General features: G+C 33.8%; 2 protein-coding genes across 2 annotated transcripts; one reads left to right on the forward strand and one right to left on the reverse strand.

Moving 5' to 3' along the window:
- The first annotated feature begins 2,923 nt into the window (after nucleotides 1-2,923).
- Nucleotides 2,924-9,719, forward strand: LOC142619008 (putative serine/threonine-protein kinase At1g54610). Its single transcript, XM_075792081.1, has 8 exons — nucleotides 2,924-3,906; nucleotides 4,800-5,084; nucleotides 5,687-6,004; nucleotides 6,260-6,487; nucleotides 6,602-6,702; nucleotides 8,350-8,464; nucleotides 8,545-8,829; nucleotides 9,000-9,719. Exons 1-8 carry the CDS (start codon nucleotides 3,436-3,438, stop codon nucleotides 9,165-9,167), a joined length of 1,971 nt encoding a protein of 656 aa, XP_075648196.1. The 5' UTR covers nucleotides 2,924-3,435; the 3' UTR covers nucleotides 9,168-9,719.
- A 992-nt stretch (nucleotides 9,720-10,711) lies between these two features.
- Nucleotides 10,712-16,811, reverse strand: LOC142619772 (uncharacterized). Its single transcript, XM_075793049.1, has 3 exons — nucleotides 16,148-16,811; nucleotides 12,280-12,431; nucleotides 10,712-11,670 (listed from the first exon to the last, which is right to left on the reverse strand). The coding sequence occupies exons 1-3, from the start codon at nucleotides 16,383-16,385 to the stop codon at nucleotides 10,993-10,995; spliced, it is 1,068 nt and encodes a 355-aa protein (XP_075649164.1). The 5' UTR covers nucleotides 16,386-16,811; the 3' UTR covers nucleotides 10,712-10,992.
- Between the last annotated feature and the right edge of the window lie 1,668 nt (nucleotides 16,812-18,479).

An 18,479-nucleotide genomic window follows, 5' to 3' on the forward strand; every position in this document is an offset into this window, starting at 1 on the left:
AGAACTTATTGCTGAAAACTGAAAACACTATAGCAAAATAATTTTTAAATATGTAAATAGTATTGCAGGACCCATTTTTAATAAAAAATTGCTAAAAACGTACATGAACAGTGCGCGCACTGCGCGCTTGTCCCCCGCAGCAGAAGAAAAAAAAAAAAAAAAACAAAACAAAACGCAGACGCAATACATAATAAGTTGGATCCAAACCAGCACTTTATCTCCTAGAAATTAAGTACTGTGAAAAAAATATTATGGGCCGAATTCTCCTCTTTCTTTTTTGAAGTAATCATATGGGCTATGTGACCCAACCTTATGGGCCTGACAATAAATCTAATATGTGTTAAAACAGGCCAATGTGGGAATTTAGATTCAATATTCAATAGTTTAATCTCTTAAAAAAAATTATTTTGAATTTTATTTTCTGAATAAGATATTTTCTTAAGAATATTTTTTTCATTAAATTTAAAATCAAAATTTATTCCTCGCTTTCAAATTGGTTAATTTGTTATAAAATAATTTGCAAAATTTGTTAAAAAAAATAATTAATCTATTTCTATCTAAAATGATTGTAATAACTTTTTTTTTTTTTTTTGAAAACAATAACTATCCCTTATTTGGTGTAACAACTTTTGAAATTTATATATTTCGATAAATAAATAAATAAAAACTTCCATTTTACTCATATTTTCCAGCTTTTCCATAAGTAACAACTAATTTACAACCAAAACCATGACTACAAAACTACGACTAAATGTTTTTTTTCCCACTTATCATTGATGGAAAGATATTTCTTTCACAATTTTTTTCCTTTTCTTAGAATCTTCTCTCCCAAAGGGTAAAGTGAATCAAATTATTTGTCTTATATGGTATGCCTAGGATATGATATCCACTGTGATGAAATGGTTTATTTCAACCGTATTAATCTTATCATTTTATTTATACTCATGAGGGAATAATAGACATTAAAATACTTTAAAACAAATTATTAAGATCATAATAATTACCTATATTGGTCATACCCTAAAAAACATAGTAATATATATATATATATATATATATATATATATCATTTTCTTCCCTCAAGGGAACGTATTTTTCCATCTTTAATGAAATGACTCTAAGAGTATTAATATCAGTTGTGTTAAAAAAAATGTTATTTTATCACCACACAACCTTGGTGCGGTGGTCACTCCACAAGTATAAGTGCTTTTAGGGTGTGGGGGGTAAGGGCCGAGATTCAAGTCTCCAAAAGAGAGCTTCATACACATATATATTTAGATTAGGTTAGAGTAGAAATTCTATCTTGTATAAAAAAAATGTTATTTTGACACATTAAAAAGTTACTTTATCTATTTTAACACATCATTTAACAATACATCTTACACCATATCTTCTATTCTTTCATCACTTTATTTATTTATTTTTTTAATTTTTGGGTAAACTACATATTTGGTCTCTATCCTATATACCATATTTCAATTTGGTCTCTAATATTTTAGTGTCATGTTAATTTAATTCATGTCATTATCTTTTGGATGAAAATTTATGACATAGGAAATGGCCAAAATAAAATTTTAGTATATTTTCAAATCAATGAAAGCTAATATTTTATTTTAGCCATTAGACGTGTCATCAATTTTAATCCAAAAAATAACGGTAGAAACTAAAGTAACATAGTACTGAAAGGTTATGGAGCAAATTGACACAATTAAAAGGTTATGAACCAAATTAAAATATGGTGTATAAGATATAGACCAAATACATTATATACCCTTATTTTTTTTAATTATTTATTTATTAATAGAGTAGAAAGAAAGTAATAAAATAATACCCAAATTTTTAACACGTTAGCCGTATTAACAAAGGAGAAGTAACTACAACACCATTAAAAAAAAAAAAAAAGTGTTTTGGAGATGATATTTTTAGGTGATGGATTTCCGGATTGAGCAGAAGAGGGCCTGCCATGCCATCACTAGAAGTATGAGGTGATTCCTCAAAAGCCACGTGACAAAAAATATAAACGTAACAATTGGACATAATCAAGATGAGTGGAAAAAAAATAGATCTTCTTTGGATAAAATTAAAAACAAAAGAAAAGAAAAACAAATTAAAGGAAAAGATTTTGTGAGGTGGAGCCAAGTAGTCCTAAGTTGAGATGGATACACGTGGATTCTCTGCTACATACTGCAGTGCACGTCTGCATTGTTTTCTTTTCTTTTTTTGCAAACAGTCACAAACTCTCTCTCTCTCTCTTACAAGTTACAATCTCTATGTGTCTCTGCCAGAAGGACACAGATTCCTAAAACATTCCAATTTCTGTTTCATACATGATACATGTATCTATCTATCTAGATACATGTTCATTGTCCTTAGAGATTCTCTCTCTCTTTCTCTCTCTCTCTCTCTGTCAAGAGAGAAAGAGAGAGTTAAGCTAGGTCAGCTCAAACAAGCACCACTCTGTCATGTCCCAAAAACCTTTGGCTTTTCGCATTTCTAGGACTAACCCACTTCCGCAAATCTCTCTCTCTCTCTCTCTCTCTGTCTCTCTCACACATGACCCACATTCCAACTCAGGGCAATCTCCAAGACCCTTAATTTTTTTTCAATTCTTTTTTCACTTTTATACCTTTTTTTTTTTTGAGATTTTCCATTAATGTCCTCTGCATTTCTTCAATCTCTAATCTTTGCATATACTAAAGGAAAAATACATTAATTTGAACTCTTTTGATTCTTTCTTCAATTGAAAACAAAAGCAGAAAAAGCCTGCAACCCAGAAACTCCTGCATCAAGAACATATTTGTTTTTTGTTCTTCTTTTTCATATTTTTTTTTTCACATTTTAATTTCTTTTACGTTCAAAGCAGGATTTTCTGGTCTGGGTTTTTCAAGATCAATTTTGAACCTTTGAAATTGTATTGTTGTTTGTTGATTTTTATTGTACAATTTAAGTTTTGAAATTTTACAGCCTATAACATTCTTTGTCACAATTTTTTTTTTCTTTTGTTCTACAATTCTTGGATTCATTGATTTCCTTCCCACCCTCATTGTGATTAAAGATTGAAACTTTACAATCGGGTTCTCTAAAGTTTTGGAGCATTGATCTGCTTGAAGAAAATTCTGAGGCTGCAACTTCCTTTATTCTGAAGGGTCTGGGAACCTAAGGTCAATCATATTGCATTGCAATTATACATAGGAGTGGGCTTTCTTTGTTCAAAAAGAATCAGAAACTTGATTCTTTTACTGGTTTCAAATTGAATGTGAGAGCACCCAGATTGAGAATTTGAGGAAATATGATTTGCTGAAACTGGAAGCTTTGGCTTTTGAGGAAAAAAAAAATGCAGGTCTACCCATTTGATTATTGGTTATAACATTGCAAAAGGGATTGTTGTTGTTGTTGTTGTTGCTGTATATATTCAGAACATTCTGAGGTGAGAATATGGGGTGCATTTGCTCCAAAGGAGCCTCAGACGCTGAAAAGATTGCTGATTGGGAGAGAGCACAGGAGCTTAGTAAGTCCTCAGTTCAAGTGGTAGCTCCAGCTCCCTCTAAGAGACAGGAGGTGGTAGTAGAGGTAATAGGTGGTGGAGGAGTTGATGGTTCATTGCGTCCGAAATCCAAGGCATCCTCAAGAGTGAATTCGGGGTCTATCACGTCGGCAAAGGACACTGAAGAGAAGAAAAAAAGGATTGTGGAAAGACCCACCAATGGCCATCACCAAAGATGGGCAACAATGGATTTAGGATCAAGTGGAAGACATTCTGAGGTGTCTAAGATAATTAGCACGCCCCAAGGTGGTAAAGGGGAGCAAAGTGCGGCTGAGTGGCCGTCTTGGTTAACTGCAGTTGCAGGAGAAGCCATCAAAGGTTGGGTGCCTCGAAGGGCAGAATCGTTTGAGAAGTTAGACAAAGTTAGTTTTCTAATTGATCACTTCTTTCAATGTCTCTTATTGAGTGCAATGTATGCCTTGTTTTATTATGTTGATAATGTTTTGATTGTTTCTCTTTTTGAGATAGACCTCTACTATTGAAACACTGTCCTCGTTTGTTGATGTCAGTGGCCGTTTTGAAAGAATAGTTTTGTCATCATGTTTGAGACTTGTATGCGATCTTGTGATACTGATAAGTATATGGATTTTAGCATGAGAATTATATGAACCATGAACTAGGAACCAACAAAAATCCTACGTATAAATGATATTTCTATATCATTTTCTTTAAACTGCATGAGATTTTTTTTTCAGGAATAAATATTTCTTAAAATGAGATACTGATGAAAGGAAACAAAATTGGTGGAGTGGGACAAGCTTATATATCTTAACTTGATAGAAATGTGAGGTTCATCCCATTTTAATAACTAAAATAACATATTAAAATTTATTCATACAAAACAGGATGTGAAAGTATTGCAACTCCTTAAGATTTATAGTAAAAATATATTGACTATAATTGTTATTTCCTTGAAAATGCTAAGTTATATATATATATATATATATATATATATATATATATATGTATATATATGTTGCTTACATGTTGCTTAAGTGAAAATTGAGTAGTTTGGAGGAGAAAAAAAAAATTAATGGTTAGCAATTGTAGTTTCAATCAGAGTAAGATATCTCAATATAGTAATAAATATTCAAAAACTTTGAAGTTTTTTTCTTCCTTTTATAAGTTCTAAAATTATTTTCTTTACTTGATAGAGGTATCGTTTTTCTTTTTGTGGTATAGGATTTTTATTTGTAGTTATAGGGTCGTTCAATATCTTATATATTGATGTCCAGATGGGATGCTATTAATGCAGATTGGACAAGGAACTTACAGCAGTGTATATAAGGCTCGTGACCTTGACACTGGCAAAATCGTTGCGTTGAAGAAAGTTCGATTTCTAAATATGGATCCAGAAAGTGTACGTTTTATGGCTAGGGAAATCCATATTCTGCGTAAACTTGACCATCCAAATGTTATGAAGCTTGAGGGAATAGTTACATCAAGGATGTCAAGCAGCTTGTACCTTGTCTTTGAGTACATGGACCATGACCTTGCTGGGCTCTCAGCAACACGTAGCATCAAGTTTACTGAACCACAGGTACCTTATCTTCTATCACTTTTAAAAATTTGAAGGTATCCATTTTGAGCATGGTACATGGTGGACCTACCAGATTTATGTTTGGACTGTAATATACTAAGCCGTTAATGGTAGACATTTCATGGTTCATCAAGAGCTTTCCTAATCTCTTTTTCAACAATTAAAAAGATTTTGATGAATTTAATTTATTTTATTTTAAAAAGAGAGATACACCTAGCCAGTTGAAATAGACAAAAAGAAGAATATTCAAAGCTATATGGAGGTTTTGATTAAATTTATTTTGCCTTGGGCATTTTTTCACTATGATCAAGATACTAAGCTTCTGCCTTGTCTTTTTTTCTTGTTCATTAATTTCTTCCTTTTATTATTCATGGAAATAAATCATTTCTGGCAGTTTGATTCGCCTTTTCAACAAATATCAGAAGTTTGAATTTTATATGCACTTGGCATCTCTTCTGGCCCACATGCTTCATGCTCTGTAATTTTCATATGGGGAAAAGATTGACATGAAATTTTCCTTTTTTTTGCTTGTTCCATTTAACAGATTTCTTTGCTCGAAATGATGCTAGTCTAAAATTGATATTTATACGATGTGCTTGCAGATTAAATGTTACATGCAACAGTTGCTTTGTGGCCTTGAGCACTGCCATAGTCGTGGTATTCTTCACCGGGACATCAAGGGTTCAAATCTTCTGATTGACAATAATGGAGTTCTTAAGATTGCAGACTTTGGTTTGGCCACCTTTTATGAGCCTGATCAAGAGCAGCCGTTGACAAGCCGTGTTGTAACTCTGTGGTATAGAGCACCTGAGCTCTTGCTTGGGGCTACAGAGTATGGGGCAGCTATTGATATGTGGAGCTCGGGTTGCATCCTAGCAGAACTGTTTGCTGGGAAGCCTATTATGCCTGGAAGAACAGAGGTAATCCCCGGATTAAATTGCTTGGATTGTATGCTTACTTTGTAGGTGTAACGAACATCACCATCTATGCTCGTTAAGTATTATTTCCTACTTTCTATACCCGCAAGCCTGCTAATCAGCCTGCTAATCAGCACTGATAACTCAGAGCTGATTCTGGTTTTGCATTTGTGTTAATATAGTAGTAACATAAAAACATATCATTTACTCCTTCAAATATTTTTTAATGGTGGTCAATAACATCCCAACTATTACTAGGTGGAACAAATGCATAAGATTTTTAAGCTTTGTGGGTCACCCTCTGAGGACTACTGGCAAAAATCAAAATTGCCTCATGCAACTAGTTTCAAACCTCAACATCGATACAGGCGTTTTGTTGCTGACACATTCAAAGACTTTCCCTCTTCTGCTTTGGCTCTTGTTGATAAACTCCTTTCAATAGAGCCAGAGAAACGAGGATCAGCTGCATCTGCACTTAGAAGTGAGGTAACTTTGAGTTTCCCTTTGTATCCCTTGGACCTTACCCCTAACTTGAGGCAATTAACCTCATTTATGTGTGTTTCAATTATTGGATTTATAATTTGGACTTTTCCATTTCAGTTCTTCACAACAAAGCCCCTACCTTTGGAGCCATCAAGTTTACCAAAATATCCTCCATGCAAGGAGATTGATGCCAAGCTTCGAGACGAGGAAGAAAGAAGGTATGCTTTTTGATGGTATTATTTCTATTTCTTAGATACAAAAGGAGAAATAAAATTGTTTGATATGAATAGCTTAAGTTTAAGCTGTGTCTTAATGCTTTTGCTTCAAAAAAAAAAAAAAAAAAAGACTTTCCCAAATGATAATATGGTATGTGTAACTTCTTATATATCTACTCCATCTTAAAATAGTCATCATCTCCTGATTTGTCTACATCATATTAATTACATGTGTTGTTATGTACATCTTGACTTTTTAATATTAAACCTACCGTATCAAATAATTGAAACTTCAATATTACTGTATACTACAGACTTCCAATAAAAAAATAAAAAAATCTTTTGAAACTTGTGCAAGACGATATTTTGACGGTTTGGAACCATATATGGTTTTGGCTTTAGTAATTACTAGTCGAGTTCTTGACAGTACAACCCATTATTAGTTTTTTTCAATATTTCAATAAAATTTATCTTAACTAGTTGGTATTTCAATTTCTAATATAAACATTCAAATTTATATCCCTCACCCTCAACTATCAATGTATATTAAAAAAAAAATCAATAACTTTCCTTGTAAAAAAAATGTAATCTTTAGTTATTTTATAGACAAAATAGAAAGACACTAAGAATAATATAGTGATTTGATCATAGCATGTATATGTGTTTTTAAATTGAAAATTGCATGATATATTGGGTCATATAAATAGGCATGTTTCATGCCTACAAAAAATGTAAATATCCTTCAACTATTTCTTTTTACATTCAGGATTTTGTGTTAGTAAAGTTATTTATTTTTTCCCTTTTCTTGGACATTGTTTCAATAGTTGTAAATACAACTAAAATTTTAGTAAGAATACCATATTTCAAATCAATTGTTCCTCACATAAAATTTAAAAAAAAAAATCAATTGTTTCTCTTATAAATCTTAGAAAAATTATATTAAAATTTCATTTTGCTTAAAATAATTAATATAGCAAAATAAACATATTCATTCTATTAGTTATCTTTCTAATTACATAAAATAAATAACACAATGTTAGTTCCACATACATACACACACACACATATATCACATGTCACTAAAAAGAATCAAGAAATTTAAAGGGTTCAGATTCATTTTTAGTGAATTCACAAATGTTTTTTTTTTTTTTTGGTAGTTTTTGTGTCACTTTTTGTCAAAACAACTAAACATGAGGAATAATGTCATATTGTAAATCTAATATTATTATTCCAACTAAAATTATTTCTTAATTAAAGTTTATAAAAAGAATCTTATAAATTTGTTTAATATAAATAATTAATGCACAACTATAGATAATTAGTATATACATTTACTCTATTAGTTGATTTAATGAACTAATAATTTGATATAAATGCAAACTCTAGAAGCCTAAATAAAAAGAACTTCAGAGATTGCGCCACTTGGCACAATCCATGTTTTCTAACGTGAAATCTTTACTTTTATATATATATATATATATATATATATATATATTGATATTGATTGATTTGTGTGGAAGCCTCAAATGTAACATTTTGCGGAGCTTGAAATTAGAGTCCCTTTTTGTAGAATTTGTTGAAATTTCTAGGTGGTGATGCCTTGAAATTTTATTGGGATGTTGCAATAAATGCAGTCTTTTTTTATTTCAGGAGAAAAGCTGAAAATGTAAAATGTCGTGGTGCTGAGTCTGTCAGAAGGGGTTTAAGAGATGCCAAGGCAGTGCCAACACCAGAATTCAACGCCCAGGGAGATGTTTCTTTGAAGGTATTTCAAGGCTTGAATGACAACTAATTATTATTAGTGTAATTTTCATTTCACTTATGTGGCTAACTTAAACGTGACAGGGGCAGACTAATCCCAAAACCTCCAGTCACAAGTACGATCCCACGGAGGAAAGTGGGTCTGGTTTCCGGATGGAGCCACCTAGAGGAGCTAGGAAGAATGGCTTCACTCATTGTAGTTCAGTGGTACACACTAGTTTAGTAGGATCATCATTGAACAGGCCTGGAGCCCCTGCAAGATACAATGGTGAGTCAAAGGCACAGAAGTCTCACATGCCTCCTGCAGCTGCAGACCTGTCCAATTCTCCGCATAAAGATGAAGGAGTAGCTAGAAAAGAACCTGAAATGGTAATAACTAACTTTTTCTGCTCATAATCCTTCCTTAACTATATACTTTTCTTTCACAAGTCAAAACTGTGGACCTGAAAACTAATGCATGAACTGTTGGGCTATCATAATATAAGCTACTTGTGACAGCACTCAATTTAAGATTACTGACTCTCCTCGTTTGATTACAGGGATATGTACCAAAGAAGAACAGAATCCACTACTCTGGACCATTGATGCCTCCAGGAGGAAACATTGAAGATATGCTCAAAGAGCATGAGAGACAAATCCAACAAGCTGTTCGTAAAGCACGACTTGACAAGACCAGAACCAATAAAAACTACGATGGTTACCATTGAAGAAATGTTTCATGATTCTCAAGATTTGAAACTTCTCTTCCTTGGTAGGAATGGATTTTTCTATGACCTGGCTGTTCTGACCAGTGAATTCATCGTGCACGCCAGCCGGAAGCTTCTTTCGTGATCACCACATACTGAATAGAGATAATATGCCACTAAGGTTTAAACCAAGAATAAGGTGATTATAGTTCTGCCCCCACCTTCCTCCCCTAAAGAAGAAAAGAAAAAGAAAAGAGAAGAAAACAAGGCATTCAGACAGTTGTATGTGCTGCGGGGTTGCTTTGAAATTGTTAAGTTACAAGGATCTGTGATTATTTCTTTGGTTGCTTAGACATTATGTGCAGGTTTTTGCTTTGTATAGTAGAAAGGGTTTGTTCAATTGAAGCCAGTATATACATGCAATGTATAAATATTCATTTTCCTTTCATGTATTTTACTTGTACTTACGAGAAAGGAATATACAGAATTTTAGTCAGTGTGCTAATCTGTTAACAGCTTTGGGCATTAGTTACCAGCGTTTGATGAGTAATAAATCTTAGATCTTAAATTTTATTTTTTGATCAACATCAATTACTAATTAGTAATTACTGGTTAAAAGAATGAGGGATAAAGAGGAGAGGGGGTGGTGGGGGGAACATTGAGAAAAGCACTTTTTGGGAGCCCCAATTTCTTAATAGATTCTGAAATGATTTGTGTGGTAGCCTATACAAATTTTGCAAACAATGTAAAGACATCTTACGGGGAAGCTGGGAAAAAGAAATACAGAACCTGACAATTACTCAGTTCTGGTCTTGCTGAGTCTTGGGAGAGGAGCTAGATACTTTCCTAGCCTAGTCATATTTTCCACAAAAATGTTGCCACCAAGTATAAACCTGCACTGCTTCTGTTGATGGATCATCAAATGGCTGCAGAAATTAGTGAATGCTAATGCAGTTTGATCAGTGTTCATAATCATTGTCATTTGGATTCAGGGATTTAATATTTTTGGCATCTTCTGCATCCTACTGACCTGTTCTCTCTGATGGCGTCAACTCTTGCTAAAATAATGTTGATCACTTAGTCAGCATTAGAAACATTCTCGCCTCCTTCATGAATAACTAAAGTGCACACGTACATGATCCAGCTAAGAGGTGCTCAAATTGTTCCAGTTTAGTGAAGGATAACTATTTTCCTTATTTCAGTCTGATCCTTGGAAAGACAGCAATAAATTCTCTTGCAAATATTCTAACATGGGGCTGGGGGGTTCTGGTGGTAGCCTGAAGAGAGTGTGCGTGTGTGTGTGTGTGTGTTGCCAATAAAATAGGGAGAGAAGCTGGTGGAATTCAAACCTCAGTGCCCAGGAACCACAAGAGGTGCTGGATCCATTTGGGTATCCCTTGCACCTAACCTATTGAATCATGAACACTCTCTGTGGAAGTTTATTTCAAAACAAAGGAAATCACTATCATCATTAGACTTAAACTTCCCCAAAAGTATTTCTGATGATGTCTAAAGCTTGTAGCACCAGAGCAATTAGCCAATTACAGAAATAAACTGCATCAATGTTACAAAGCTATTTGTAATTGCTTAACTTCTTATCAATGAGGTAACCTAAAGAGTATCATTACGTACAAAAACATATAAGGTTCTCTAATTATAAATAAAATAAAATAGAACTGGGGGAAAAAAGAAAACAAAAGGCTTAAGAAACAGAAAGAAGATCTACTGATTTGAAAAGCCAGATAACTTTCTGTACAATTGGCTTCACTAATAATTTGATTACATGTCTCCCTTCAACTCTTGGATTGGTTTTTATTTAGTAAACAAACATAGGCTCATCCAATAACTACATATCTTGCTTAGGCTTCCGGCTCAATTCTGAATAGTGACCACCCATTAGTTGCAATATCTCCTCCCACAAACTTTCTGATGAAGAATCTGATGAAGCCCCACAAATCAAATTTGAGCTGCAAGCAGCCACATACCAATAATCAGATTCAATCTCCTCTCTCAATTGGTCCAGCTGCCACCCAGCATAACCAACAAAGAATTTGAAATCCTGAGGCTTAAGAATACCCTTCTTTACCAGCACTGCAGCTTCATCCAAACAGTTTCGAGCACCAAAGCACAGGCCAGGGATCACCTCTTCAAATCCAGGAAGCTTTGATTTTTCCCCAGTTTTTAACAAAAACATGCTTGCCTCAAGAGGTCCCCCAAAATGCAAGGAACAATCAGAAAAGGTGGTTGCTAGATCAAGATTAGTGGGTTTCATGTGTTTGATCTTTTTGTGAAGTGGACGGTTGATGACAATCCCAAACGGGCCTTCTTGTGGGTGTCTGGTTCCAGATCTAAGAAGGAGAACAACAGTTCTCTCGAAAGTTCGCACTCCATCAAGTTTTTCTGTGGCAACAAGGACACAGCCAGTCTCAGGTACTGGAATAGGATGGGCCCATTTAAGGCCAAGAGGTTTGGATTCATGGGGTTTCACATCCTGGTTGTGAGTATCAGTCTCTACCTTTTCTGCCTGCAAAAATAATCATTTTGAGTATGAATTTAAATTTTACAAAAGAATAAAAGTGATTTTTACAGTTTATGCAGCATGATTTTGAACCATCTTGTCTACTTTGCTAAATCACACGAGAATTCAACATTTACAAGTGGTTCGCATAACCAAAAAGGGGGGCCTAAATTTCCTAGAACCTTATAGATGGAGGTTAATCTCATCTAATTGAACTCTCAAACCAATATCCACCACAATTGCAAACTGGTAGATTTGTGCCAGGCATCAAAACCTAATGAACCCCAGAGGAATCAGATTATAAGCAGGTGACTATTTGACCCAACAACCCAGCAATGTGCCAGCTCTAAGGCATGTAAGGAAATTTTTCACAAACTATCCGAATTAATCGCCTTACCCTCCCATGGAAGGCTAGATAATTAACAACAAACCAGACAAGCCCATAACGGATAGGGTCAATCTAATACAAACATTAGCACTTCTAAAAAGCTCTTATCTCAGCGCCTTCATGTTGTACATCACATTGAGTGAAACATATGATACATTTGGGACTTTACAAATAGTACCGTTCAATTTCGGGAAGATAACAGCTACGCTAAGAGAGAAATATATCACCTGCTCCCGGGCAAATAGGTTTGCTCTGAACTCTCTCCAGTCCAAGCTTGTACGCTCAGATTTATTGGAAGCAGTGTCATTGGATTTGTTTCCATCAGAAGAATTGTTCTTTTTCTTCCCATCTCCTTCTGGAATAGAACGATCACCATTTCCTGTATTCATTAACATACAAAATATTTCTTATTCGGTCACAGTTAAGTATTCAATTTTAAGTTATAAAATGACAAAAATAGATCAGATTCTACTCCACGCTCAATGAGAATCAGTACCATACAAACGTTAACATCTGCACTATTTTGCAATAACATTCCGTTTTGCATTGAAGAAGAACTCATTCTGATTTCCATAATTGATACACCTAGAATCAATTCGTAAGAATGACCAGAAAAAAAAAATCCACACTTTCATGAATCATAATCCTCGATCAATATTCAAGGTCCCTCAATCATCTTTGCGCATGGAATTTGTGACTAAAGAGAAAACATCATAAATCCTCCAATGCTACCCTAAATTCTACCCACGAAACTGGACGTATTATCTTTATAATGGTAGGACGCTATTTTTCCCAAAGAGTAGACAACAGCTTAAGTAAGGTCTAGGCATACAATTCTAGTGGAGTTGTTACCTAGCATACATAGACAGCAACTACGCACCAACATGTCAGATTCTGACATGGTGACCAAAACATGTCTTCTATCCGAAGTGGAGGAACACATTATCTTTCAGGAAGCAAGTGTATATTTAATTAAGAAACATATTATAAATGAAATTAAAGACTCAAAAAATTTCATGAAAAAATCATTTGCACCTGCGTCAGTTGATCATTTAACATTTTCACAACAAAAATAAGTAGTGGTGGAATTTATAAGAAGCTAATGATTCTCTTAATGGGGGAAAGAGAAACATTTAGGGAAACAATGATATAAAGCCTTAAAGAAGTATCAGCCAAATATATCAATATAATCAGAGACAAGTATAATAGACTATTTACTAACATGTGAAGAAATAGAAGAGAGAAGATTAATTTCCAATCAAAATAAGCGTATGCCAAAGATTACACCAACGCCCTATCTGTTTGCTAATCATACAGTTATACAATATTTTAATAGTCTAAATTACTGTTAAATTTTAAGCTAAACTTGTAACAGGACTACAAAAAACATCACAAAACTGGGAGAAAAAACAAGGAAATAGTAATAAAAGATGATGGAGAGCTTGAATAAACTATTCATGAGAAGGGGATATGGTCAGAATTCCACCCATGTAAATATAGTAGTAGAAAGCATGCAGAGAAGTGTGTCTAAATAGAGTGATTGCATTATACCTATTAAAAGAAATTTAAAGAAGAAAAAAAAGAATCTGTAAATCTGAACATACTTTATGGTTAATAATATTAACCAAAATCAATGGGAAAAGAAAGATCGATAAGTGCAACTTGGGTAAAAAGATTTTAAGAAGAGGATTATAAAATATGAACGCATTGATAAGAAGAGAAGTAGCATCAGCTTATAAGCAAAGCTCTGCAAAAGATGACTTAGATTGTTTAGTCATATGCTAGAATCACAACTATTACTTGTAATATGATTCACACACAAGGTGCCAGAGGCAAGAAGAAGACCCTAAAAACAAAGGATGCAGTGGTAAGTAAAGATGTGCAAAATAATAAAATATGATGCAAGACAGTAAACTGGAAATAAGAAATCCATAACACCACATGTATACTTATTTTATGGCATTTGTTTAACAAAGTTACAAGCACACATGCATGCACATAAATGCACGTGTACACACACACACACACAAAACATCACCTTGCAGAGTTTTTGGAAGGCAAGGCATCAATTATGACAACTACATGTTTTGATAACGCGCAAACATCTTTTCTTTCATGTCAGCATTATCCACATGCACATGTTCCCACAATTTGTGTGTGTGTGTGTGTGTATATATATAAACAAAGTATTCTTAATGTCAAGTATATCAAAGATGCTTTTATAATTGTCCCTGCTTAAAAGATTCTTAGCACCAAACTATAGCAACTATTAGTTTTGTTTTACGGAGTATCATCAAGTAAGCTAAAAATAAAGAGGCATAAGATTTTTCCTCATTTCATTTCTAAAGCCTTTCTTCTCAAGCAAAAGAGGTAGTTTCTGGACCCTCATTCCAAATCATTACTCAAAATCTTAATAAAAAATTGCTAGCTGCATCTCCTGAATGGGATTGATTAAATTTGTCCATGCATTCTTTTGTAATCCAGAACGCCTTTAGAGACCAGCTTTTACAATCTAGTCAATCACCTACCATATTGAGGATGAGGAGAATTCTAGGATATGGAAGCATTGCCTATTGCTTTATTAAACTAGATCTAGGAGACAAAAAATTTTTTAGTAGAGCCAAGTTATAAGCCGTATGAAGTATGATCAGCTAACTATCTAGAATCCGGTGCAAGAAAGTGGCACCGGTCAGATACCACAAAATGTGCTTTTGTATAGGTCAACAAGCTACAAAGGCAAAATCTTGTGCATTGAGAGATCACACATAGAATATGAGTTTGCTCTTCAAAGTATAGAAACTCTTAACTCGTCTTCTAGACATTTGGGTATGAGATTGAAGAAATCTCTAACAACCAGATAGACAAGCTTCAAAATATAAGAACTCCCAGAATGAGCTTTGGTTCTGCAACTCATATCATCCACATGGGGCAAAATAAAATCCATAGCTTTCAAATGTCCAAATGCTATCAGGTCAGGTTCTTTCAGTGATTCAGTAAAACATCAACAGTTATCCATTCTGCTTCCAGACAACAGAACATCACCACTCAAATCATTTTTTCCCCATAGAAAACATCATGTCTCCACATTAAAATGCTTCTAAATTAACTAAATAGAAACAAATATAAAGAAAGAAGAAGGGACAAGAAGTGTGTTATTATTGAATTACCATGTCTAAGACTCTATAGCCTTTTTCTTTTTTCTTTTTTCCTTTTAAATAGATGACTCTTAAGGCCAATAATTCAACAGCACTACCATTTTTGGCCGCCTCAACCATGTAACAAAATATTCAAATCTCAGATTAAACTAGTCCATTTAGCTAAAAAACCAACCCAGGCAAGTTTATTCCAAACAATTTGAAACCTCTAGTAGATCCGGCCCTTATTTTTTCGCTATAGATTAACTAACTTTACAGACCTCAAGGAGAAATTTTTTTTTTTATGTAATCAGAAACGTTCCGCTTTCAAATCAGTCCTCAATGCTATATAGATACCTGATATAATAACGCAATATCTCAGTAATTAACCAACTAACTTGCCTGCCCAATATCTCAACGGTCTCAAACCAACAGTCACTCTCTCACATCAAGCACCAACATATTTAACAACCCACAATAACAATTCTGTTTACTATCTCTTCCCACAGCCTCTAATAAAAATTGAACCTCCTGTGAATAATCTCACATGTTCAAACAATTCAAGTCCCATTTGCTTCTAGCTAATAATCTTAATTGACACACTCTCTGACACCCAAAAAGCCTTAAAATAAAAATAAAGTTTCTAGTTTTTGTTGATGGGCATTTTCGAACATAAAAATTCTAACTTTCATTTTTTTTTTTCAAGTCCTTTAGTTTATGAGTTTTTGAACATAAAAACCATTCCTTTCAAAAACCCTCCAACATGTCAGCTAGCAAACAGAACTAAAAAAGTCAACTTTAAACAAAAATCAAACACCATAAGACCCAATAAAAAACACACACACATCAATCAAACCAAAACAAACCCAGAATCGAAACCTATTCGAAGAATCCCAGGAACCAAAAATCCAACAAAATTTCAAGCAAAGTAAAAAAGAAAAAGAAGTAGAAAACCCAATACCAGAATTTTCATGATTCTTCTTTGCCATAGCTCTAACAGCGAAGGAAGAAGAAGAAGAAGTGGAAATCCTGCGTCTCCTCAAAACCCTGATCTCAAAGACCTTGCCTTTACAGTCAGTTCCGCTACAAGAATTGGGTTTTCCCAAGTTCCAGGAATTGGGTTTCTCGGAAAACGAGTTCCCGAGAAAGACTGGGGTCCGGGTTGTGTTCTTTACATGATGCACCGCCCACAAATCCATCCCTCTTCTTCCTCCACCACTACCACCAAAAGATTTTGTTTTCCCTGAAAACCAAATTCCGCCTTTATCTCAATCTGTGTGTATGTTTTCTTTTTTTTTTTCTTTTCTTTTTCTCTTTCACTGTTTGACGTTGGAAACGATGAGAAAGTAAAGGAATGGTGAGATAATCAGTAACGGATATATATAAAAATTTATATATTTTTATATACTAAAAAAAACAAAAAAAGAGAAAGAGAGAGAGAGAGAGAGAGAGAGAGAGTGAGAAATTGAGAGCGAAATAGAGAAAGAGAATATGCTTTATTATAACCGAATTGTGAATGAGAGAATGAGAGAGAGAGAGAGAGAGAGTGACTGTGTTTGTGTGTGTGTGTGTGTGTGTGGATGGGTCATGCTTCATGGGGTGGCACTGGTGGTGACGAGTGTGATGAGTGTGGAGGATTTTGTTTGTTGTGCGCATTGTAAGCTCACGTTAGTGCTGTTTTGTGTGTAATCTTGCATTAATGTGCGCCGGCGGGTAATTTAAGGCCCCACTTTACAACTATCATTGGTGTTCCTCTCTCTCTCTCTCTCTCTCTCACACGGCTAAAAGAGAAAATCTAAGTACGCCAAAAAATTGACACTTTGTTGATGTGTCAAAATTATTATCCATAACTTAAGTTAAGAGTAATATATCCGTGTGCTCAAATAAAAATTAGTAAAATTTTGCGAATTTAATGAATATGAAAAAAGTTATCAATTTTTTGTGTGAATGTAACATTACTTTGGCTAAAAACCAAGTATGTTAATAGGGTTTCTAGAGATGTTATGTGTTTCGGTGAGCGATTTGAATGATTAAATTAATGGTACATACACAAAAAGTTGACAATAGATTTTTTTTTTTTTAACAATAGTTGAGTTGGCAAGCATGTATTAGTTTTTATTTCAGGCCAACATAGACACTATCCACATCAAAATATATATATATATAGACATTATTTTTTTTACTTACTACTAACAATCTGCGGCATTAGTGAGTGTCAAATTTTGTGTCTATAGACTTTCTTGAATGATTATCATGTTAATAGCGCCCTTTTCAATTTATATGGTCCTTAAAGAGGTTATGCGAATGGATTTTGTAAGGAAAAAAAAAACTCCAATATATATTTATTATTCAATTAATTAAAATAGGTATGGTGGTCTGGTGAAGTTGTAATTAGTGTGAGAACAAGTTAAGACAATACAAGTTTTCTATATATAAATATAAGTTTGAATCAAGGATCAACATTAAGTTCATATATATATATATATATATATATATATATATATATATATATATATATATATATTTGTTTGGTACTATGCTAGTGATAAATAAGCTCATTACATTGATTTGAGAGGAATGTAAAGGGGTTTTTTTAAGCAAGACCAAAACATAGTAGATGAAATGTAAGTTTAGTCAAGGTAGTAACAAGGATTAAGGGGTCTAAGACTTTATGATTAAGAGATATCAAACAATAGGAGTTTTTGATATGTTGGATCAATAATTCAAAGAGAATGAGAGAATGGAGATGATGTAAATCATAGGATAAAAGTATGGTCGATTAAGAGGAGAAGCACAACATGAGTATTGTATATTATAGAATGCCTGTTAAGTTAAAAGATTTTTTTATATTTTATATAAAGACGACTATAAGATCAATTATGATCTGTGCTATTGAATGTTAGGTTGTTAAAAAAACAACATATTCATAAAAAAGAGTGTAGCTAAAGGAGAATGTTAAGACATATGAGCGAACATACAAAGAAAGATGGGGTTCGACTAAGGGAATTTGTTTTTTTTTTTTGGGAAAGTAGAACCAACTTCATTCATTTAAAATGAATCAAGATACAATGCTTCTAACGCAGGTGGGGGGGATTCCTCCAACCAAACAATCTCATCCACAATTCCTCTAGCAAATTTAGCCAAAGAGTGAGCCACAGAATTGGTAGAACAACACATACAACTTACTGACACAGATCGTAAGCCTGAACTAATACATTGGATATCTCCATACAAGTGACCCAAATGTGATAGAGTAGCCCATGAACATGCTACTGTCTGCATAACTGTTGCAT

The sequence above is a fragment of the Castanea sativa genome, chromosome 12 (genome assembly GCF_040712315.1).
Source record: "Castanea sativa cultivar Marrone di Chiusa Pesio chromosome 12, ASM4071231v1".
In the NCBI taxonomy this organism is placed as follows: Eukaryota; Viridiplantae; Streptophyta; class Magnoliopsida; order Fagales; family Fagaceae; genus Castanea; species Castanea sativa.